This window comes from Mobula birostris, chromosome 24, assembly GCF_030028105.1.
Source record: "Mobula birostris isolate sMobBir1 chromosome 24, sMobBir1.hap1, whole genome shotgun sequence".
NCBI classification, from domain to species: Eukaryota; Metazoa; Chordata; class Chondrichthyes; order Myliobatiformes; family Myliobatidae; genus Mobula; species Mobula birostris.
Genome location: NC_092393.1, coordinates 24,287,661 through 24,311,119, shown reverse-complemented (window position 1 = coordinate 24,311,119; position 23,459 = coordinate 24,287,661). Strand labels below are relative to the sequence as shown.

Below are 23,459 nucleotides of genomic sequence, written 5' to 3'. Positions count from 1 at the left end.
TGGGAGTAATTCGAAAGATGTCGGATCAGTTCATCCCAAAGAAGAAGAAACATTCAAAAGGGAGGATGAGGAAACTATGGCTGACAAGAGAAGTCAAAGACAGCAATAAAGCAAAAGAGAGGGTATACAACATAGCAAAAAGTAGTGGGAAGCTAGAGGATTGGGAGGCTTTTAGAAACCAACAGAAGCAAATAAAAAACAAATTGAGAGAGAAAACATGAAATATGAAGCTTTGATAGCCAATAATATGAAAAAGGATATCGAAAGTTTTACAGTCATAAAGAGTGGCAAAAAACAGATAGTGGACCGCTACAAAATGACACTGGATAGGTAGTAATGGAGAACAAAGAAATAGCGGACAAACTGAATGACTATTTTGCTTCAATCTTCACTGGAAGACACCAGCAACACACTAGAATTTTAAAAGTGTCAGGAGGCAAAAGTGAGAGTAGTCTCAACTTCTAAGGAAAACATGATTTGGAAGCTGGAAGGTCTGAAGGTGGATAAGACACATGGATCAGATGGACTGCACCTCAGGGTTCTGAAAGAGGTAGCTGAAGAAATTGTGAAGGCATTAGTAATGATCTTTCATGAATTACTAGATTCTGGAATGGTTCGAAGGACTGGAAAATTGCACATGCCACTCCACTCTTTAAAAAGGGAGGGAGGGAAAAGACAGGAAATTACAGGCCAGTTTAACCTGACCAATGATTGTCAAGATGTTAGAATCCATTATTAAGGATGAGATTTCAGGGTTCCCAGAGGCACAGGATAAAATAGGCCAAAGTCAGCAATGATTTCCTTAAGGGGAAATTTTGTCTGACAAACTTGTTGGAATTCTACGGAGCAGGATAGACAAAGGAGAGTCAGTGGATGTTGCTTACTTGAATTTTCAAAAGGCCCTAGACAAAGTGTTGCTGATGAGGCTGCTAAACAAGATGGGAGCTCAGGAAAGATATCAACATGGACAGAAGATTGGTTGACTGTCAGAAGGCAAAGAGTGGAGATAAAGGGGGCCTTTTCTGTTTGGCTGCAGGTGAGTAGTGGTATTCCACAGTGGTCTGCATTGCATCCGCTACTTTTCACGTAATGTATTAATGATCTGGATGATGGAATTGATAGCTTTGTGGCCAAGTCTGCAGATGATATAAAGATAGTTGGAGTGGCAGATAGTGTTAAGGAAGCAGGGCGTCTGCAGCAGGACTTAGACAGACTGGGAGAATAGGCAAAGAAATGGCAGATGGAATATAATGTGTCAGCAAGTGTCTGGTCATGCACTTTGGTAGTAGAAATAAATGCGTGGACTATTTTCTAAATGGGGAGTGAATTCAGAAATCAGAGATGCAAAAGGACTTGGGAGTCCTAGTGCAGGATTCATTGAAGGTTTACTTGCAGGTTGAGTCAGTAGGAAGGAAGACAAATGCAATGTTAGTATTCATTTCTGGAGGACTAGAATAGAAAACAAGGATGCAATGTTGCAATTTTATAGGCTGTTGGTCAGACCACTTTTGGAGAATTGTGAGGAATTTTGGGCCCCATATCTAAGAAAAGGTGTGCTGGCATTGGAGTTTTATGAAAATGATCCAGGGAATGGAAGGGTTAATGTATGAGGAGTGTTTGATGGTTCTAGGCCAGTACTCACTGCAGTTTAGAAGAATGAGATGGGGATATCTTTGAAATCAAATTTGAAGGGCCTAGATTGAGTGGATTTGGAGAGTCTAGAACAGAAGATACATCCTCATAATAGATGACCCTTTAGAACTGGGAAGAGGTGTAGTATCTTTAGCCAGAGGGTGGTGAATCTGTGGAATTCATTGCCCTAAACAGCTGTAGAGGCCAAGTCATTTTGTATATTTAAAGCGGAGGTTGATAGGTTCTTGATTAGTAAGGGCATTAAAATTTATGGGGAGAAGGCAGGAGAATATGGTTGGGAGGGAAAATAAATCAGCAATGATCATCTGTTTGAGCAGACTCAATGGATCAGATGGCCTAATTCTGCTCCTGTGTCTTATGGTCTTATTGAAGCCTGTATGCACTTCTGGTTGCCAGACTATAGGAAACATGAAATTGCACTGGAGAGTGTGCAAAGGATGTTATATGTGAAAGAGCATCTCAGTTATGAAGAGAATCTGGTTAGTCTATGTTAGTTTTCCTTGGTGCAGAGGAGGGTTAAAGGAAACCTGTATATAAATCATGAGGAGCATCGCTAGGGTGATTAATAGGAAACTTTTCCTCAAGCAGGGATTTCAACATCTAGAATATATAGGCTTATGGAAAAGAGATTTACAAGAGCTCTGAAGAAGAACATTTTCACCCAGAGGCTTGAATCTGGAAAATATTGCATGAATGGGAGGTGAAAGCAGGTGCTCTCACAACTTTTGAGAAGTATCCTGCTAAGCACTTGAAGTGTCAAGCTGTAGAAGGCTGTAGATCAAGTGCCAGTAGATGGGATCAGCCTAGATAGGACTGTGATAATTGGTAGGGATGTGATAGACTGAGGGGCTTCTTTTTCCTGTACTGCTCGACTCTATGACAATGACAAGGCCCCACATGGCAAACCAATCCAAGAAGCCAAGTCCCAATTGATCTCAGAGAAAATGACTCATTAATAGTTGAGGGCTGTGTTTGTGACTGAAATAGTCTGCTTCCTTTTCACGTGAGAACATTTTTTGTGATTCTACTCATTGATTTAGCTTTAAATTAAGGGTTTGCATTTGAGTTCACAGATAATACAAAAATTAGCCATGTGGGTAATGGTGAGGAGGCAAACTTACACAATGGACAAATCAGGTGGTGAGAAAGCAGCAACAGGAACTTAGCCCCGTATTTGTGGGGTAATCCTTTGTAAACAGCGTAAAAGGAAGGAAATAGTAGGCTACAAAAAGAAACTTTGGAGTGCATGGCAACAGATCAATGAAACTTCCAGTCCTTTATGTTGGTTAAAAAGACATGGGAACATCTGGCATGGTGAGGTTGTCTTCTGAGGAGAGGTGGGATAGGCCAAGCTTGGATCTGCTGGAGTTTACGATTGAGAGTGGACTCGATTGAAACATACAATATCATCAGCGATTTTGCCAGGGAGGATGTAGAAAGGATGCTTCCTCTTGGAGAGACAATCTAAACATTAAGATCCTGAGGACCATAAATCGTTGGAACTCTCTTCCTCAAAGGGCGGAGTGTCGGAATATTTTTGAGACATACCTTTGATAAGCACGGGGTGAAAGGTCACTGTAACAGATGGGAATGTGATTGAAGTTCACATCAGCTATGATCTTATTAAACGTTCGATCAGGCTAATGGGCTGAGTGCCTTCTGCTCCTAATTCATATGCTAACATTCTGATTGTAAAAATACCTTGAGCCCCAAACCTTGGCCTTCTGGTGTGTTTTGCCTTCAAACTTGCCCCATTTCTACAGATGTAGAGTGGAGAGCATTCTGACTCATGCATCACAATCTGTATGGAAGCTCCAAAGCGCAGGATCTGATGTAGATGCTCACGCAAACTTCATGAGAGGTTACAGCCAACCCTGTCTTTTAAATGTGTTCCAGTATCAAAATATGGCCACCCAAAATGCTGTGCCTGCTGATTAAAAACATTTAATTCACTCTGCTGCGTGGAATAAAGTAACGTTGAAAGTGAGGTTAGCTTTCGAATTGCCATTTTCATCAAATATCATTCAGTCCTGACAAATCTCATGTTGGATTGAAGAAAAGTAACCAGTGAATGTATCAATAAAGTAAAGACTCCATTGTAACTCAAATCAGTGTTACAATTTTACTCCCGATTTTATTGGTATATCTATTGCTTTGTGTTTGCAGTACCGATTAGACTATAAGAGTTTGTGCAACTTTGAAATGTTAAATAATACCGCAGTTACTGAAAACTTTTTGATTTGGCTATCAGGATGATTTTTCTTCGGCATTTTTTGCATGAAAAACAAGATATCACTTTTTTTTTGCAGTCGGGGACCTGGATTTGACTCTTTTGCTTTTGCAGACTTTGCCCACCTGTTTAGAATCAAAATCGGAATTTATGAAACCGTTGAAAAGTTAACCAGTCCTGTGTCTGGAAATCATTAGTTTCACCTGCAAAACCTGATACTGTTGCCTGAAGATATCCGTACTCAGGAAACTTCTGATTGCAGCCAATTGCTTGGCCACAAATAGGAAGGAGCAGTAGATTAATCAGCAATGGATAGGTTATATTCAAAGAGCGCTTGCAATTCTGAAAAGTGAACTTGTTAACCTGGTATGCAAATTAAACAGTAACTTTGGATAGCTATGCAATAGTTAAAATATGCTGAGCTTGATTAAGCAAGCTGTTACTGTCCTGTGCTTGTATTTACATTGCTATTTCTTAATATGTATGATTTATTTTACTTCTACAATATGAATCCACTCATTTCTGAAGTCAATGCATCAATACACACCACACAGCACAACTCACTCCCATCAATTCTAATCTCTTATCACCCACCCACCCCCATCCCCCCAGGCTTTTAAAATGTAGATATATTTTACCTACTCCTTTTCATTTATCTGATACTCTCTAAACATCCTTTCAGTTCAAAGTAAATTTACTATCAAAGTATAGGCATGACACCATATACAACTGTGAGATTCATTTCCTTGTGGGCAGTCGCAGTAAATGCAAGAAACACAGTCAATGAAAGATCGCACCCATATTTGTGAGATAATATTTTGTTAACAGCATAAAAGAAAGGAAATAGTAGGCTACAGAGAGGAAATTTGGAGTGCATGGCAACTGATCCATGAAAGATAGACAAACAACCAGTACACAAAAGACAACAGCTGTGCATATTACAAAAAAAAGAAAAAGTAGAAATAACAATAATAATAATAATAAAATAAACAATAAATATCAAGAACATAAAAATGAAGAGTCATAGAAAATGTGTGATAGGTTTTGGAACAGTTCAGCGATGGGGCAAGTGAAGTTGAGTGAAGTTATCCCTTCTGGTTCAAGAGCCTGATGGTTGAGGGGTAATAACTGTTCCTGAACTTGGTGGTGTGGATCCTGAGGCTCCCATATCTCCTTCCTGATGCAGCAGCGAGAAGAGAACATGGCCTGGATGGTGGATGCTGCTTTCTTGCGACAGCGCACTGCACAGATGTGCTCAACAGAGGGGAGGGGTTTACCCGTGATCGACTGGGCTGTATCCACTAACTTTTGTAGGCTTTTCCATTCAAGGGCATTGATTTTAAATACCAAGCTGTGATGCAGCCAGTCAATATACGCTCCACCACACATCTAAAGAAGCTTGTCAAAGTTTTAGATGACATGCCAAATCTTTGCAAACTTCTGAGAAAATAGAGGGGCTGTCGTGCTTTCTTCGTTATGGCACTTATGTGCGGGACTCAGGACCGATCCTCGAAGTGATTACACCGAGAATTTTAAAGTTTCTGACCCCCTCCACCTCTGATCCCCCAATGAGGACTGGCTCATGAACCTCTGGTGTCCTCCTCCTGAAGTCAATAATCAGCTCCTTGGTCTTGCTGACATTGAGTGAGAGGTTGTTGCCATGACATCACTCAGCCAGATTTTCAATCTCCCTCCTATATGCTGATTCATCACCACCTTTGATTCAGCCATTGACATTTTAGTGATGTGCATTCCTTTGTATTTTATCTCTTTACCAGCTGTTCCTCAATCTATATATCCTTTCCCAATGTCCTTTGTTATTTATTTGTGAGTTTATACTCAAAGGCTAAATTACTGTTTGGTTACTGCAGGGTATAGTAATTTAGTGTGGGAGAAATGCCATTCAATGCAGCAGGGTATAGTGCTGGGGAAGCAAGTTAAGTTTAGAAATTCCACGCCAAATCATGTAGAAAAACAAGAATCTCAACATGTAACAGTAAAAATAAGAATTAATACAGAGAAACTGAGGTAGCATTTCAGATCAATGAAGAGACATCACAATGGAAAGTTTTATAGGTCAAGCAAGTCTGTAGATGCAAGGAAGATGGAAGGTCAAGGTGATGAGGAAAGAATACAATGAAAGGTCTATGTGGAGATAGAAAGCTGGAGAATTCAAATAATAACAGCGGTGATCATGCAAGGCAGTGAACAACCACATATCTCAGGAAGATGTAAAAATACAAAATAATTAAATGAAATTTACCAAGGGATTGAAATTAAAATACTGATAAATATTAATTGATAAATTGCTGTGGTCTGTGCCATGAAAAGACGTGGCAGATGAATTTGGTTTTGTAAATTGTTTTTGTTGGAGCATTCTGTGTACATAGGAGATTTGGTTGTTGTGTACTTGGATTTTCAGAAGGCCTTTGACAAGGTGCCACACATGAGACTGCTTAACAAGTTATGACCCCATAGTACTGCAGGAAATATTCTAGCATGGATAAAGCAGTCGCTGATTGGCAACAGGCAAAATGTAGGAATAATGGGAGCCTTTTCTGGCTGGCTGCTGGTGACTAGTGGTGTTCCACAGGGGTCTGTGTTGGGACCAATTCTTTTCATGTTATATATCAATGATGTAGATGATGGAATTGATGGCTTTGTTGATAAATTTGCAGACAATATGAAGATCCTAAGTGGAGGGACAGGATAGTTTTGAGGAAGCAGAGAAGCAAAGGAAGGTCTTAGACAGAATAAGAGAAATGGCAGATGGAATGCAGTGCCAGGAAGTATATGGTCATGTGCTTTGGTAGAAGAAATAAAAGGGTTGACTATTTTCTAAACAGAGAGAAAATACAGGAAAAAAACTGAGGTGCAACAGGACTTGGGAGTCCTCATGCAGGATTCCCTAAAGGGTAATTTGCAGGTTAAGTCTGTGGTGAGGAAGGCAAATGCAATGTTAGCATTCATTTCAAGAGGGCTAGAATATAAAAGCAATGATTTAATGTTGAAACTTTATAAAGCACTGGTGAGGCCTCAATTGAAGTATTGTGAGCAGGTTTGAGCCTCTTATCTTAGAAAGGATATGCTGAAACTGGAGAGGGTTCAAAGGAGGTTCATGAAAATTATTCCAGGATTGAACGACTTGTCATATGAAGCGTGTTTGATGGCTCTGAGCTGGTATTCACTAGAATTCAGAAGAATGAGGGGTGATCTCATTGAAGCCTATCAAATTGTGAAAGGCCTTTATAGAATGGATGTGGAGAGGATGTTTCCTATGGTGGGAGAGTCTAAGACCTGAGGACACAGCCTCAGAATAGAGGGATGTCCTTTTAGAATGGAGATGATGAGGAATTTCTTTAGCAAATTCTTCCATTACATTATATCCAGTAAAGCTATACAATGTACAGATAAAAGTGGATGATATCAACATTATTACAACATGTTCACAAATGGAAGGATGGATTTGATCTTTGCTTGTGCAGAGTTCATATGAACCAGCACGCACGGGTTATGTTTATTTGATAGTAACTTCACTCTAGCAAGGAATAAACAGCAGGAAATACTTTGTCTTTGTGCCAGTTCTTGCAGTCCTGTAGGAGTAATGGGTTCCAATTCATTAGCACTGGTGCTGGTACTGAGGACGAGAGAACTGTTCTGTTGGAATGAACCAGGCTGGGACCAGTGTTCAGAGGAATTCCATAAATAGGGTTGTAGACAGGCTCTAAATCAATTAGAGAGAGCAAGGTTGTTAATGATACTCAAAATTGACAGATCCTGGACTACAGACTTGGTTCGCGAGTGCAGTTCTCCTTTAAGAAAATGGAAGTGTGGAAGCCAAACCTGCCTGCAGGTATGACTGAAATGCAGAGGATTTAGACCCCCTACTCCCGACTATCCTGCTGCCAAACGCACAGTCTCTGGAAAATAAAATTGAAGACCTCAGAGCAAAATTGCTGTACCAATGGGATATCAAGGACTGCTCTGTGCTTTGCTTCACGGAAACGTGGCTCACTCCTGCCATTTTGGATGCAGGACTTCAGCCCAAAGGCTTCACCATTCTCCCCAAAGACGGAGCAGCTCAGTCTTTTAAAGACAGAGGAGGTGGAGTATGCTTTAGATTAACTCATTGTGGTACACAAATGTGGCCATTCTGTCTCAGTCCTACTCATCTGACCTGGAACAACGAGAGTTCAAATATCATCCTTTTTACCTGCTGAGGGAATTTTCTGTCATCATCCTGATAGCAGTGTCCATTATAAATGAGGCCAATATCAGGCATGCAGTGGAGGAGCTAAGCATCGTAATTAGCAGGCACATAAACAGCACACCCTCATGCCTTCCCTATCGTTGTGAGGGATTTCAACCGGGCCAGGTTGAAGAAGTCTCTGAACAACTACCAGCAATGTATCACCTGTGGAAACAGAGGAGCCAACACACTTGACCACTGTTATCCACCATCAAGAATGCTTACCATGCCCATACATTGGAAAGTCCAATCACCTGACTATACCTCTACTCCCAGTGTGTCGGCAGGAAGGAAAGAGCACAGCACCAGTGGCGAGGACCAAGAAGGTATGACCAAGGGAGACGAGGAGCAGTCACAGGACTGCTTTGAGTCAGTGATCTGGACAATATTCAGGGATTCATCTTCCAATCTGAATGAGTACGCCACAGTTATCACTGACTTCAAGACTTGTGTGGTTGTGTGTCTGCCTTCAAGAACATACTAGATGTACTCAAACCACAAGCCATGGGTGAACCAGGAGATTCATAGTCTGTTGAGGGATTGATCTGTGGTATTCAGAACCAGTGATCTAGAACTATACAAGAAGTCAGGTATGATCAATGGATGGGCTATTTTAAGAGTGAAAGAAAACATTTTGATTGAGGTTAGAGAGTTTTCAGGCTATTACTTTCTACTAAGCAAAACCTAACATCATGAATGGATGTGATACGTCACTCCCAGATGAGCATCATAAGAGAGTGCGTTTTATGCACGCTTTGAAAGGGTGAATACAACCACACCTGTGCAAATCCCTGCAGCATCTGGTGACCCTGTGATTTCCGTCTCAGAGCCTGATGTCAGAGCATCTTTCAGGAGGGTGAACAGTCACAAGGCATCACCTGCTGGGGCTCTAAAAACCTGTGCCAAACAACTGGCAAGAGTTTTCAAGGACATCTTCAATCGGTCACTGCTGCAGTCGGAGATTCCCAGCTGGACAATCATACCAGTACTCAGGAAAAGCTGGGTGAGTTGCCTTAACAATTATTGCCCAGTAGCACTCACATCTATTGTGAAGAAGTGCCTTGGGAGATTGGTCGTGGCTAGAGTCAACTCTTGCCTAAGCAAGGTGCTGGACCCGATACAATTTCCCTATCACCACAATTGGTCTACAGTGGATGCATTCTCACTGGCTCTCCAGTTGTCCTTAGATCACCTGGACAATAGTAATACCTATGTCTGGCTGCTGTTTATTGATTGCAGCTTCGTGTTCAACACAATCATACCTTCAGTTTTAATCAACAAGCTCCAAAAGCAGGGCCTCTGTATCTCCCTCTGCAACTGGATCCTTGACTCCCTCATTGGTAGACCGTGGTTTGTACAGATCAGAAATAACATCTCCTCCTGATAATCAACACTGATGCATCTGAAGGATGCGTGCTTAGTTCACTGCTCTAATCTCTCTACGCCCATGACTATCTGGCTAGACACAGCTCAGACGTCATCTGTAAGTTTGCTGATGACACAACTACTGTTGTCAGAATTTCAGGTGGCAATGAGGAGGTGTACAGGCGCAAGATAGATCAGCTGGTTGAGGCTTGTCACAACAACGATCTTGTACTCAACCTCAGTACGAACAAGAAATTAATTGTGGATCAGGAAGGGGAAGACAAGGTAACACACACCAGTCCTCATTGAGAGATCAGAAGTGGAAAGAGTGAACAGTTTCAAGTTCGTGGGTGTCAACATCTCTGAAGATCTATCCTGGGCCCAACATATTGATGCAATTACAAAGAAGGCAAGACTGCAGCTATATTTCTTTTGGAGTTTAAAGGGACTTGGTATGTTGTCAGAGACTCCCACAACTTTCTACAGATGTACTGTGGAGAGCATTCTAAATAGTTGCTTCAACGTCTGGTATGGGGAGCACTGCACGGGATTGGAAAACCTGCAGAAAGTTGTAAACTCGGCCGGCTCCATCATGGGCACCAGCCTCCCCAGCATCAAGGACACCTTCAAAAGGTAACGTCTCAAAAGAGCAGCATCCATGATTAAAGACCTCTTCCACCCAGGATCCGCCCCCTTCTCATTTCTACTACCAAGGAGGAGGTACAGGAGCCTGAATGCGTACACCTAACGATTCAGGGACAGCTTTTACCCCCTCCCCTGAATGGGTAACGAATCAATGAACACTACCTCACTATCTTTATCCTCTCTTTTTGCACGACTTATTTATTTAAAATGTTTGTATACTTTATGTCTTATTGTAATTGATAGTTTTTTTATTATTATGGTATTGCAATGTACTGCTACTGCAAACAACAAATCTAATGACTTACGGCAGTGATATTAAACCTGATTCTGATTCTGGCGTGTGATTCTAATGATTGGAAGTTTAATAAATAAAAGGAAATGAGAGAAAATAAGGGGAAAATGAAGATCAAAGTGTGACAGGAAGTAAAATAAATCTGGTGTAAATAAAATAGTATTTGCAGCAAGATATATGAGAGATAAAAAGAGTTGATAACACAAATAGCAACATATGTGCATTAGTTATTACAGAGACCTAGTTATATGAAGTGAGACCATGGATTTGTGCCTTGGAAGGTTTCCAGGGTGCAGGCCTGGGCAAGGTTGTATGGAAGACCGGCAGTTGCCCATGCTGCAAGTCTCCCCTCTCCACACCACCGATGTTGTCCAAGGGAAGGGCACTAGGGCCAATAAAGCTTGGCACCAGTGTCGTTGCAGAGCAATGTGTGGTTAAGTGCCTTGCTCAAGGACACAACACACTGCCTCAGCTGAGGCTCGAACTAGCGACCTTCAGATCACTAGAACGACGCCTTAACCACTTGGCCACGCACCAACAGGTGTGTTGAGTAATGATGTACTGTAGATGCATTACATAGTGAAGTGGAACTGGTTGGGTGAAAGTAATGAAAAGCATTGGAAATATGACATGGTATAAAGAGGTCAATAGTTTCCCAAGGGGTTGCTTCTCAGTAGCACAAAGGAGGTATAAAAAAAGCATGAACAAAGAGAACTCAGTTTGCATGGGTGATAATGATTGATGATGGCCGGCTGGAGATACGTCTCTACTAAAGGAGGTGTAAGGCGCTTCTCCCCTCCACTAGCCTGCAGCTCACCCTTGGGTAAGGTGTAGCACCTGCTTAGTCCCCCAGTCAGGGCAATGTGAAGCCATGGGAGCAGGTGGTGGATGGTCGTACGAGCAGCTAGTGCGTATCACAAGTCCTGGTAATGTGACCACTGATTGCAAGCAGACAATCTCTGGCACAAAATAATCTGCAGATGCTGAGGTCAAAGCAACACTCACAACACGCTAGAGGAACTCAACAGGTCAGGCAGCATCCGTGGAAAAAATCGGTCGACGTTTCGGGCCGGAACCCGACATCAGGACAATCTCTGAAGAGTATTGAAGATGGCTGGGTCACCCATCTTGTAAAGACATGACTCAGAAGAAGCCAATGGTAAACATGTTCTGTAGAAACATTCCCCAAGGACAATCAGGGTCATGGAAAGACCATTGATCACCCACATCAAACAAAATGGCACATAATGAACCATTTTGATTGGACAATTCAAACTGACAAGGATATCATAGAAGAAGAAATTGGGAATGCCAAAATAGAAAGTGAAGATTTTTCCTGACCTGCTGAGTATTTCCAGTATTTTCTGTTTTTATTTTAGACTTGCTGCATCTGCAGTTTGTTGACTCACACTTTGGGGACTGTGTCAAAAATTGTTTCTTAGAACCAATCAGGAACAGGCTATTTTAGACTTAGTCATGTGTAATGATGAAAAATTGATTTAAACATCTTCTGGTTAAGGATTCCTGGAAAATTGCAACAACAACATGATAGATTTCCAGATGTAGTTTCAGGACGATTACTCCAGATCTGATGTTTTCAAATTAAATAAGGGCAATTAGAAAGATATGAAGGAAGATTTGTCTAAAATTGACTGAGTAAGTAGGCTAAGAGATAGGTCAGTGGATGTGTAATGGTTAGAGACTTAACCAGCAAATTCATAACATGCAGTAAAAAGTTTTCTTAATTAGAACAGGGCTTCCATGAGAAGTATGAATATTCCAGGCTTAGAAAGAAAATGAAAGGTAATGTTAAATCAAAAACTGGAGCATACAAAGTGACAAGGTCTAGTGGTATACTAGGGAGGTTGAGCATTTTTCAAGACTGCACAGAAAAAAAGACTGAAAATCTAATAAGGAGAAAACATTAACTATGAGGAAAAAATATACAGCTTACAACAAAGCATATTATGTCTGATCCTGTCAGAATAAAAGGCAAGGATAGCAGGCTTAGGGAACCTTGTTTTTGAGAGAATTTGAAGCCCTGGTTAAGAAAAAGGAGCTGCATTGCAAGTATTGCAAGCTGCATTGCATTGCAGAGAGGAATAAATGAGGTCCTCAAAGAGCATAAGAAATGCAAGAGAATACTTAAGAAGACATGAGATTACTCTAGCAGACAAGGTGAAGGAAAATCACAAGGGCTTCAACAGATATATTAAGAGCAAAAGTATAACAAGGGACAAAGTTTGTCCTGTGGAAGATCAGAATGGTCATCTATGCATGGAGATGAAAGAGATAGAGGAGATCTTAAATGAATTTTTTGCATCTGTATTTACTTGGGAGACAGACACAGAGTCTATGGAAGTGAGGCAAAGCAGCAGTGAGGTCATGGACCATATACAGATTATAGGGGACGAGGTGTTTGCTATTGAAACAAATTCGGATGGATAAATCCCCAGGGCCCAACAAGGTGTTTCTTCAGACCCAGTGGGAGCCCAGTGCAAAAATTGCAAGGGCCCTAGCAATGATATTTGTTTTCTCAGCAGATGGTGATTAGTGTGAGAGGTCATTCGTTGGTGACGCAGCGCGAGGTTTAAAGACAGCTGGGTGCTTTCAACTTTTTTCTCAGTGACCGGCAATCAAAGCAGGGGAATGTTCGTTGATGACACAGTGCAAGGTTTAAAAAGAGATTGGGTGCATTCAGCATTTTTTTTGGTGGGTGGCAATCAGTACGGGGCCAATAAAAAGAAAGGAGGTGTACGTGGAGTGGTCACTGTGTGAGTGGGGTATTGTTAGAGTGGTCCAGCCTTGGCTCAACAGGCTTAGGTGAGAGTAGGCTTGGGCAAGCACAGCTGGAGGTTCTAATTAACTAAGTAAGACAGTTTCTAGAAAGTTTTTTTTCTCTCTGTTTGTACATAGCTAGTATGCTGAGAATAGATCCAGAGGTAGTGATATGTTCCTTGTGTGAGACATGAGAAATTTGGGTGATTTCATGTCTCCCTGATAACTACACCTGCACAAAGTGTATTGAGCTGCATCTCCTTCGAGACCGTATAAAGGAAATGGAGCTGAAGCTCGATGACCTTCGGCTCATATAGGAGAATGAGGAGGTGATAGATAGGAGCTATAGCAAGGAAGTCACTCCAAGTTGCAGGAGGCAGGTCCCTAGGTGACGGTCAGGAAAGAGAATGGGAATAGACAGCCAGCGTAGAGTACCCCTGTGGCCATTTCCCTCAATAATAAATATACCGCTTCAAATACGGTTGTGGGGGAAGCCACAGTGACCAGGTCTCTGGTCCTGAGTCTTCTCTGTGGCTCAGAAGGTGGGCGGGTGGGGCAAAGAACAGGAGTGCCGTAGTGATAGGGAGATTCCATAATTAGAGGAGCAGACCACAGATTCTGTGGACGTGCAAGAAACACCCGGACAGTATGTTGCCTCCTAGGTGACAGGGTCAAAGATGTCTTGAATCAGGTCCACTGCATTCTAAAGGGGCCAAGTGAACAGCCGGAAGTTAAGAATAGGATGATTTGGCAGATGAATGTCTGTCTGAAGATGTGCTAGCATCGGAAATGATCCAGAGGATGATCCCAGGAATGAAAGGGTTAAAATATGAGGTGCGTTTAATGGTTCTAAACCTGTACTTGCTGGAGTTTAGAAAAATGAGGGGGGAATCTCATTTCAACTTATCAAATATTGGAAGTTTGGGATAGAGTGGGTGTGGAGAGGATGTTTCCTTTAGTGGCAAGGTCGAGGACAGCCTCAGAACTGAGAGGCATCCATTCAGAAAAAAGATTAGGGAAAATTTCTTTAGCCAGAAGGTGGTGACTCTGTGGAATTCTTTGCTACAGACAGCTGTGCAGGGCAAGTCATTGGGTGTATTTAAGGTGGAGGTTGACAGGTTCTTGATTAACCAGGATATCAAAGGTTTCAGGGAAAAGGCAGGAAAATGGGGTTGAGAAGTATAATGAATCAGCCATGATGGAATGGCAAAGCAGATTTTACAGGCTAAATGGCCTAATTCTCCTCCCAGGTCTTATGGTCTTATAGCTATTTAAAATATCCTTGGGAACGGGTTAGGTGCCAGAGGAATGGAGGATTCTGTTGTTTAAGAAAGAATAAGCCAAGAAATTATAGGCTGGTGAGCTGGATATCATTATAGTGGGTAAATTATTGGAAGGTATTCTAAGGAGCTGGATTTGTAAGTAGTTGGATAGACAGTGACTGATTAGGGATAGAAAATATGGCTGTGCATGGTAGGTTGTGTCTAACCAATTATAGAGTTTTTCAAGGAAGTTACCAGGAAGATTGGTGAAGACAAGGCAGTGGATGTTCTCTACAAAGACTTTATCAAGGCCTTTGACAAGGACCCCCATGGGAGGTTGGTCAAGATGGTATGGTCCCTTGGCATTCAAGATGAGGTAGTAAATTGGATTAGATGTTGGCTTTGTGGTAGAAGACAGAGGGTGGTACTGCAGTCGGTGGCTGCCTCTCTTTCAGGAATCCTGTGACTAGTGCTGTGCCACCAGGACTGGTGCTGGGTCCTTTGTTTGTCATCTATATCACTGATCTCCAGATGATAATGTGGTAAACTGGATCAGTAAATTTGCAGATAACATCAAGGCTGGAGTCTAGTCGAGAGCGAGGAAGACTGTCAAAGCTTGCAGCGGAATCTGGACCAGCTGAAAAAGTGGGCTGAAAATGGCAGATGAAATTTAATGTAGACAAGTGTGAGGTATTGCACTTTGGGAGGGGAAACCAGGCTAGGACTTAAGCGGTGAGCGGTCGGACACTGAGGAGTGCAGTAGAATAGTGGGATCTTGGAATACAAATCCATTATTCCTTGGAAGTGGCATTATCGGTAGATGGTCAAATCACAAATGAGAGAAAATCTGCAGATGCTGGAAATCCAAGCAACACACACAAAATGCTGGAGGAAGCAGCATCTATGGTAAAAAGTACAGTCAATGTTTCAGCTTGAGACCATTCACCAGGACCCTTCTACTGAAGGGTCTTGGCCCAAAATGTCGACTGTACTTTTTTCGATAGCTGCTGCCTGGCCTGCTGAGTTCCTCCAGCATTTTGTGTGTGTTGTCGGTAGATGGGTTCATAAAGAAAACTTTTGGCACACTGGCCTTCATAAATCAAAGTTTTAAGTACAGGAATTGGATGTTATGTTGAAGTTGTATAAGACATTGTTGAGACCTAATTAGGAGTATTGTTTGCAATTTTGGTCACCTACCTACAGGAAAGATGCAAATAAGATCGAAAGAGTGCAGAGAAAATTTATAAGGATGTTGCCAAGACTCGAGGACCTGAATTATAGGGAAAGATTGAATAGATTTGGAATTTATTCTCTAGAGGTTAGAAAATTTGCGGGAGATTTGATAGAGGGAAACAAAATTATGAAGGGTATAGATAGGGTAAATGCAAGCAGGCTTTTTCCACTGTGGTTGGGTGAGACTACAACTAGAGGTGATGGGTTAAAGGTGAAAAGGAAATGTTTAAGGGAAACATGAGGAGGAACTTCTTAACTCAGAGGGTTGTGAGAGAACTTTGGATAGGTACATGAATTGGAGGGATATAGAGGTCTATGGTCCAGGTGCAGGTTGATGGAACTAGGCAGATTAATAGTTCAGCATGGACTAGATAGGTCAAAAGGCCTATTTTGGTGCTGTAGTGTTCTGTGACTCATGACTCTATGAGTCAATCGGGAAGAGCTCTAAGAGAATATAAAGAGGAAGTGGGAGGCTAAGTTACTTTTGAAAGCCCGTCGAGGATGAAACTGAAAAATTAATAAGCGGAAAGAAGGAAATAACAAACCAATACTTTGCATCAACCTTCATGATGGAGGACATCACAAGCATCTTAATAATATCAAAGGTTCAAAGTACACTTATTATCAAAGTATGTATGCAGTATACAGCCCTGAGATTCGTCTTCCCACAAACAACCACAAAACAAGGAAGAGCCATGGAACCTGTTCAAAGGAAACACATTAAAACCTCACCCTAATCACGAAAAAAAAATCAAATCGCACAAACGGCAATGAAAAAATGAGCGAAAAGACAGAATATAAAACACAAAATCAAAAGGCATATTTCAGTGCAGCTCGGTGTTCACTATCTGCAGACCACCCCGATTCAAAAATCAAATGGGCTGGTTTCAAAGAGCGTGGAAAAACTCGTAATCATCCTGATGATGAGGGACAGGGTTTTGGAAGAACTAATCAAGTCAAGTCAAGTCACGTTTACTGTAATTTGACGATATATACTGTACATATATAACATATATAACCATAATATATATAGAAATGAGTCAACTTTCTCTGAAGCAGGGTGTAAAGCACAGTAGTACACAGGGCAGTCATTAAACATGATAACTTATGAAGGTAAGGAAAAAGTAGCACCAAGGGCAGACATGTCACCAAGGCCCAATAACCTGCATCCAAAGGCTTTATAAGAAGTGGTTACAGAGATAATAGATACATTGGCTCGGGTTTTCCAAACTTAGTGAATTCTGGGAAAGTAACAGCAGATTGAAAGACAACTAACATGACTCTCCGTGTTCAAACAGTGAGGGAAAGAAATCTGCGTCAAATACTGGGGTTTGACATGTATTCTTGGCATTTTGCCAGAGTGAATAATCAAAATAGAAGTAGGTTATCCTTAGAAAAGCTGAATACAACATGATGGCACAGAGGCAGGTGGACAATAAGAATATTGTGACTAATGTCAGGGCATAGTTTGGTATAAAAACTTGGCAAATGGAGTTTAATGTGGGGAAAGAATGCAGCTGTGCATTGTGGTGAGAGTAATCAAAAGGCAGAACTATTATCTAAATGGAGAGAGATTATAAATAAATGCAATACAGAGATATCTCTGGTGAACATGCACTAAAGTTTAGAGGCAGTTGCAGCAAATTGATAAGAAACAGAATATCGAACTTTATTACAAATTTAGGACTTCAAAATAGTATTGTAAGAGTTGTACAAGGTGTTAGTGAGTCCACACTTGGTGTACTGTGCAGTTTTGTTCCCCTCGTTAGAATGGATATAGCAACATTGGAAGCAGACCAAAAGAGATTCAATAAGCTAATATTTTGGTTAAAGAGCTTGGGTGTGTTTTCTTCAGAGTTCAGAGAAATCTGGGGTAATCTTATTAAACATGCACAATTCAAAAGGCAAATATCAGAATATAAGCTGAAATGTTTCTACTAGTAGGAGAGTCTTGATTGAGGGAACATAGGTACATGTTAAGGAGATCCTCTTTTAAAGCTAAGGTGCATAGAAAAGGAATCCTCTGTCCCAGTGCATTGTGAAAACTGTTTAAAGTGGAGCTGGATAAATTCTTGAAAGACAGAGAAACAGAGGTTAAAGGAGTTGAGGAATGAGGCAGATCAGCCATGTTCATATTGAATAGTGAGGCAAACCTGAGGGGCCAGGTCACCTTACTGTTGATCCTACTTCCCTGTCACAACTAGAGAAAATCGGCAGATGATGAAAATCTGAGCAACACGCACAAAATGCTGGAGGAACTCAGCAGGCCAGGCAATATCTATGGGAAAAAGTACAGTTGACGTTTTGGGCAATGGTACCACAAGCCAATCTTTCCCATCCACCCCCCCCCCCCCACTTTCTGCTTTCCACAGGGATGGCTCCCTACGCAACTCCCTCGTCCATTCGTCCTTCCCCACTGATCTCCCTCCTGGCACTTACCCAGATCGCTCCCTACGCAACTCCCTTGTCCACTCGTCCCTCCCCACTGATCTCCCTCCTGGCACTTACCCTTGCAAGCAGAACAAGTAATACACCTTCCCCTATACCTCCTCCCTCACTACCATTCAGGACCCCAAACAGCCCCTCCAGATGAGGCGACTCTTCACCTGTGAATCTGTTGTGGGTCATTACTGTGTCCAGTGCTCCCATTGTGGCTTCCTGCACCTCAGTGATTGGGAGACCACTTTGCTAAGCAACAACGTTCTGTCCGCCAGAAAAAGGGGGATCTCTTGGTGGCCACCCATTTTAATTCCACTTTCCATTCCCATTCTGATATGTCAATCTATGGCTTCCTCCACTGTAATGATGAGGTCACACTTAGGTTGGAGGAACAACACCTTATGTTCCGTCTGGGTAGCCTCCAACATCAATTTCTCAAACTTCCGTCAATGTCCCCCACCTCCTTCACCATTCTGCATCCTCTTTTCTCTCTCTCACCTTATCTCCTTGCCTGCACATTGCCTCACTCTGGTGCTCCTCCTCCCCCCTTTTCTTACTTCCATGGTCTTCTGTCCTCTTCTATCAGACTTACCCTTCTTCAGCCCTGTATCTCTTTCACCAATCAATTTCCTAGCTCTTTACTTCATCCCTCCCCCTCCCGGTTTCACCTATCGCCTGGTGTTTCTCTTTCCACTCCGTTCACTTTTTAAATCTACTCCTCAGCTTTTTCTCTCCAATCCTGCCGAAGGGTCTCAGCCCAAAACATCGACTGTATTTTTCTCCATCGATGCTGCCTGGCCTGCTGAGTTCCTCCAGCATTTTGCATGTGTCCCTGTGCTCTTGTGTTACTGTTCATTGCTACTTACCAGAGGAATGTCACTGCGTGCACAAATGCTTTTATTATTCTTACAGAATCAGAAATAACTTGGAAAGCTGGTTTGAGCATGACTTATTTCATCACAGTGATAAGCGATTATAAAATATCTTCAGCTGTGCTAAATGTGGCTCAGACTAATTAGACAACCTAGAATAATGTTAAACCTTCTCTGATTAAATTGCATTGTCTGAGAAGATGGTTTGTGAAATCTTTATACAGTGAAGTAAAGGCAATGGAAGAAAATTCATGGTCTCAAAGCAATTTCACTACATACAGGAATAGAATTGACACAAAAATCCTCAAAAGCCCAGATGAAGGTTGTTTTTCCACAGCAGCGGCTCCAGGTACCCAGTGCCTTGGAACTGATCTATACTTTAGAACATTCCTGGTTTATGAGTCAAGTACAAAGGGAACTATTGAGCTTTGCTACAAAATCGGTCTGTGCTTGGCCTGTGTGGTGATATTAAGAACACGTGATTGCAGTCACAGTTCTCTGGTCTAATTGACTGAAGCAAGGCGAGCAACAACATTTTTCTGTAAGTGGAGAAGAAATTAATAACTGTCTGTATGTTAAAAGATATTTATCTGCCTCTGTACTGGAACCAAGAAAATCTAGATTGGTAAATTCTGAATATGCGTGCATCAGGTTTGTCACCCAGTTTTCCTTCTATGCTGCTTCCTGCTGCTAGTTTATTCTGCCATAATAAAGAAAGAGGCCAATGTTAGTTTATTTTTGTGAAGCCTCTGCGATAATATGAATCACGACCCGAACTAAAACTTATGCCCCAAATTTCTATGTATGCAAGTGTCTGATTACATGTGAAAATAGTCTAAGGTCCGAACTTACAATAATATAATCAACATGGTTTTCAGTACTTTGCAAAGCCAAACATTGGTGATTGTTTTACTATATTACATGCACAGAGATGTGATTCATTGCTCTATTTCTTTAGGGACACTATTTGGAAGGAACGTGTGAGATTCCTGGAGGAGAGAGTTCTAAACGCTTGGCCTCAATTTACAATTTGGAATGCTGGGAAACAGGGGAGAAAACTGTACAGGTCTCTGTCAGCTGCCAATCAGAAAAAGGTATGTTTAAACCAAAATCAAATTATTAAAGGACAACACTTCAGAAATAATATATCAAATACTCCATCAACATCTCCTATGTTATCTAATTTTCATTGTTGGGTAGGTAGAGATACTATTAAAAGACAATGGGGTAAATTTTCATTTGAATAATTGAGCTTTAATCTAGGTGAATGCAATCATCTAACCCATTATATTGCCACATTCTCCCTGTGATATCTAAAATCTATAACTTTTCCCTCATATTTTTGTCTGATTATATTTCTGTGAGGATGACTTTTATATGTTGCTTTAAAAGCAGCATTTGAGTAGCCTGGGCTGCTGTTGTTATTGTTTACTGAAATGATCTGCCATCATCACCTTTCCGTCCAGCAGAGGAGGTCAGCAACAGATCTGACGTTACTTAATCATTCTATGTTCTCATTAAATCCAGGTCCAAATGAGGCAACTTTTCTTTTAGGTATGAATGCAGTACAATGTACAATATGTTATGAAGTAGAAATGAAAAAGGTACAGGCTCATATGCACAGTCTCTCCTATCATTTCAAAGCATAATGTATTGAAGCTTTGTGCATTATATTACGACAATGTTAAAACCACTTTATCATATTTTGACTTTGTTGGCTATATCAGATCTGTGAATCAAAATAAATCAAATCCACTTTGAACTTTGAACTGTGTACACTAGGATTCAGATATGTGGGCTTGCTGTCATATTTTTTTCTCTTAGAACCAAGATTTTTGCTCAGAATAGATCTGCACTGGTTGGTGAATGTAATGTACACAAACCTTGTTTGTGAAAATGTTTTGTGAAATTACAATGAAAATTTTACGAGTTATAGAGCTAAATGGATAAGTTTGCGATTAAGAGCCAAAAGTACTGACAAAAGTGTTGAAACTCTCCACAGAACGTACTCATTTCAACAATGCTTTAACTAGGGAAATAATCATTGTCAAATAACAGAAAGTTTCTGTCGAAGCAATATCCATTGTCAAACGATGTCATGGTGCTTGAAGGTTGGTCTTCATGGCCAGTTTTACATGCTTGAAGAACACAATTGATTCTCAATTTTTCCGTACACTTTAAGGACTGGCTTCCAATGAGCATTTTTCAAAACTTTAGGTTGTGACGTAGATCAAAGTTTTACTTTAAATGTTAAATCTGCATAAACTGAAGTTTTTTTTTCCTAACTACTATATCTCAAGTAAACTGTAAACAGAAGGTGAACAAATTCTAGAATTTCTACTGACAGCATAATTTTTTAACCCAGTCCTTTCCCATGTGTTAATAATTGGGCCAATATTGTAGAAGCTTAGATATTTTGAAATCTGGCACTGTCTGAAATCTGCAACATTAATGACATCCTGGTTTTTGGCACATAATGTTCCAAGTATCCGGAAAGGAATGAAAGCTCTCTACTAATCGGATCAGTTGCTATACAAACTCTAAACTACAAGATGTCAGGGAAGGCAAATCAATCCTAGAATATACCATTTCTTCAAAGATTTTCCTATTCAGTAGACAGGTAATATTGCATGCTTCAGATTCCAGGGTTAATGAAAGTATCAACACATAGTTATGAGGCTCTCAGATGTGGCTCATTTAAATAAACCCACATTGTTTATGGTTGAATTCTCGGATTTGGTGGTGTTTTGCTAAGATTTTCTCTCACAAAGGAACAGACGTTTATTTTTTATAGAACTGATGATTCATTAGATTTTTCAGCTGAAAGAAAATGTTAATACACAACCGATTGTCCATAACAATGTATAAAAGTATGAATATATTGTAGTTTTCCATAATATTTGAAAAGCAAATATATTTGTTTGTGCAAGTTACTCTATCTTTACAGTTAACTTCCATTTGATAGAATTCACCCTGAACGAGTCCTGATTAGCTGCATCACAGGCGTCATTACTACTGTGATCATTCCATGATTACCTTAAAAGAGGCCAATTTTATCTTCCTCCTAGTATTTGGTATTGTGGTCAACCACTGTGTTTCATTGAAACAGCCAAAGGAAAGTATAGAACTTGTTCATTTAGGCAAATCAGGTTCATTGGCACAAGAACCAGAATTTAGAACAAGCCCCACCATAAAACCCCTGAAAGTATCCTAAATTAAACGCTAACAATGCTATGTTTTGAGGCTTAATTGCCCATTAGAAGCATTAAATGTTTTTGAACATCTTTGATCACAAATGAAACATCATTAGTTACTAAGGGCAGGGCGCTTGGTATTATCAAGGATCCCACCCATCCATCCAGCATCCTCTTTGACTTTCTATCATGAAACAGGAGACCCTGATGCATAAAAACAAGAACTGTCTTCCCTCTGGCCATTGGGCTTCGAAACTCCCTGCTGCATTGCATTCACTGGTTAATCTGTTCTGTACAATATTTAATTTATATGATTTATTTGTTTATTATATGCATAATTCATCTGTAGATTTTATCCTTACTTTCCTAAGTTATTGTGTGCTATATGTACTACAGTGCTTTACACCCTGGTTCAGAGAAACATTGTCTCATTTGATGGTATACATGTACAGGATATAGTTAAATGACAATAAACTTGACTTCAGCAGGTCGGGCAGCATCCGTGGAAATGAACAGTCAACTTTTCGAGCCAAGACCCTTCGTCAGGACTGCAGAGGGAGGGGGCAGGGACCCTATAAAGAAGGTGGGGGGAGGGTGGGAAGGAGAAGGCTGGTAGGTGCCAGGTAAAAAACCAGTAAGGGGAAAGATAAAGGGGTGGGGGAGGGGAAGCAGGGAGGTGATAGGCAGGAAAGGTGAAGAAGGAATAGGAGAAAACACAATGGGTAGTAGAAAGAGGCGGAACCATTAGGGAGGTGATAGGCAGCTGGAGGAGGGGGCAGAGTGGAACTGGGATGGGGGAAGGGAGGGGGAGGGAATTACCAGAAGTTGGAGAATTCTATGTTCATACCAAGGGGCTGGAGACTACCCAGACGGTATATGAGGTGTTGCTCCTCCAACCTGAGTTTAGCCTCATCATGGCAGTAGAGGAGGCCATATACGGACATATCCGAATGGGAATGTGAGGCAGAGTTGAAGTGGGTGGCAACCAGGAGATCCTGTCTGTTGCGGCGGATGGAGCGGAGGTGCTCGACGAAGTGGTCCCCCAATCTGCGTCGGGTCTCATCGATGTAGAGGAGGCCGCACTGGGAGCACTGGATGCAATAGATGACCCCAACAGACTCACAAGTGAAGTGTTGCCTCACTTGGAAGTACTGTTTGGGGCCTGAATGGTGGTGAGAGAGGAGGTGCAGGGACAGGTGTAGTACTTACGCTTGCAGGGATAAGTGCCGGGTGGGAGATCCGTGGGG

General features: G+C 41.3%; 1 protein-coding gene across 11 annotated transcripts in view; it reads left to right on the top strand.

The window, feature by feature from the left end:
* The window catches only part of b3gntl1 (UDP-GlcNAc:betaGal beta-1,3-N-acetylglucosaminyltransferase-like 1), a 385,172-nt gene that overhangs the window by 264,933 nt on the left and 96,780 nt on the right, over positions 1-23,459 (top strand). For all 11 annotated transcript variants that reach the window (XM_072242369.1, XM_072242370.1, XM_072242368.1 and 8 more), the window contains one exon: positions 19,977-20,112. In XM_072242369.1, coding sequence (XP_072098470.1) covers positions 19,977-20,112 — 136 coding nt within the window. The remainder of the gene's footprint in view (positions 1-19,976; positions 20,113-23,459) is intronic.